Genomic DNA, 1,771 nt, shown 5'->3' with positions numbered 1-1,771 from the left:
TTCCATGTCCATAGAAATGCAAATCAAAACTGTCATGAGACATCACCTCACACCACTGAGAATGGCCATCATCAAAAAGTCTACAAATAATAAATGCTGAAGAGTGTGTGGAAAAAAGGGAGCCCTCCTATACTGTCAGTGGGAATGTAAACTGGTATAGCCACTGTTGAGAACAGTATGGAGGTTCCTTAAGAAACTAGAGTTATCACATGATTCTACAATCCCTTTCTTGGCCGTATATCTGGAGAAAAACGTGGCTGGAAAGGATACATGCAGCCAAGTGTTCACTGCAGTGCTATTTACCACAGCCAAGACATGGAAGCAACCTAAGTGTCTGTGGACAGATGAATAGATAAAAGAAGATGTGGTACATACAGGAGAACTATTACCCGTTTAAAAGAATAAAGTAATACCGTTTGCAGCAACATGGATGGACCTGGAGATTATCAAACTAAGTGAAATAACTCAAAGACAAATATCATATGAAATAAGAAAATACAAATGAACTAATTTACAAAACACAGACCCAAAGAACGTACTTACTGTTACCAGCAAGGTGGGTGGGGAGGATAGATTAGGAGTTTGGGCTCAACATGTACACACTGCTATATTTAAAACAGAAAACCAACAAGGACCTAATGTTGGTTGGGAACTCTGCTCAACACTCTGTAATAACCTAATGGAAAAAGAATTGAAAAAAATAGATACACATATCTGCATAACTGAATCACTTTGCTGTATACCTGGAACAACACTGTAATCAACACTACTACTATGTAAAATAAAAAAACAAAAACGAGTTAAACAAAAAAAAAAGTGTTTTTCAATAAATCAACTCAGGATAAAGAGCATTCTAATAAAATGTTAACTTTTAATTTTCAAAAATTTATAATATCAATCATATTTCAATAATTTATAACATTTATTCTCGAGTTAATTGACACGAACTAAAAAAATGTTATTTCCATTTATATTTTTTGTTGGCAAGAAGACAATTCCAATTAAAAAAAATTCAAGCACAAAAACATTACATTATGATAGCATTCTTTGCAAAAAGTGGTATGGAAATACACATATAAGAAAAAGCGGCATTTTTCAATGACTAAACAACTTACTAGTTTATTTTTGTAAATGGATGATGAGTGTCAAATTGCTATGTATCTCAATTACACTGAAAATGTTTAAAAGAGTGATGTAACAGTTTTAGTTTAAAATATCAATATTTACATGACACTAGAAAGTATGTACTTTGGCAACTAACTTCCCATGAAAAATTTTAGCTGTCAACTTAAAACTGCGAAGGGTTACATGATTTTTCAAAATACTTTTAGGACGTACAGTGTGTGTGGACCGCTGCTTTACAAGACCGCCCCATTCAGTTCGGGGTACCTCTCCTAGTAGAACCCCCTGGGGAGGGTGGCCTGCCTTTTAAAAAGTGCAGGTTCCTGGGCTCCGCCCTCCAAACCGAGTTACTAGATTCGGGATGGGCCCCGACTAAGTCAGTTTTCAACATGCACCCTACGTGGTTCTCAGGCAAACCAACATTTCAGAAGCAGTACTGCGGGGTGGAGGCGGGGAGGTGGGAGAGAAGAGTATTTGACAGTATTTCAGCCATGGCTGAAGAGGGACACACCTCCCCCTACGTTTTTTGCTTGGGCAGAGTAAACTGAAAGAAGCGGAGTCGCAGCTCACCAAGTCGCAGCACCCGTGGAAGGGCCTGCGAACAGGCAGAGTGGCGGGAAAGCAGGTGGCTTGCTTCCCTGGGAGCCCC

General features: G+C 38.6%; 1 protein-coding gene across 1 annotated transcript in view; it reads right to left on the bottom strand.

Annotated features, from left to right (window-relative positions):
* Positions 1 to 1,639: 1,639 nt before the first annotated feature.
* The window catches only part of AGK (acylglycerol kinase), a 99,720-nt gene continuing 99,588 nt past the window's right edge, over positions 1,640 to 1,771 (bottom strand). Inside the window, exon 17 of the mRNA XM_010855026.1 lies at positions 1,640 to 1,717. Within this exon, the coding sequence (XP_010853328.1) occupies positions 1,640 to 1,717 (78 nt within the window). The remainder of the gene's footprint in view (positions 1,718 to 1,771) is intronic.

Source organism: Bison bison, unplaced genomic scaffold, assembly GCF_000754665.1.
Source record: "Bison bison bison isolate TAMUID 2011002044 unplaced genomic scaffold, Bison_UMD1.0 scf7180017864352, whole genome shotgun sequence".
NCBI lineage: Eukaryota > Metazoa > Chordata > Mammalia > Artiodactyla > Bovidae > Bison > Bison bison.
Note: the sequence above shows the minus strand (reverse complement) of the source record. Positions and strands in the feature narration are given on the sequence as shown.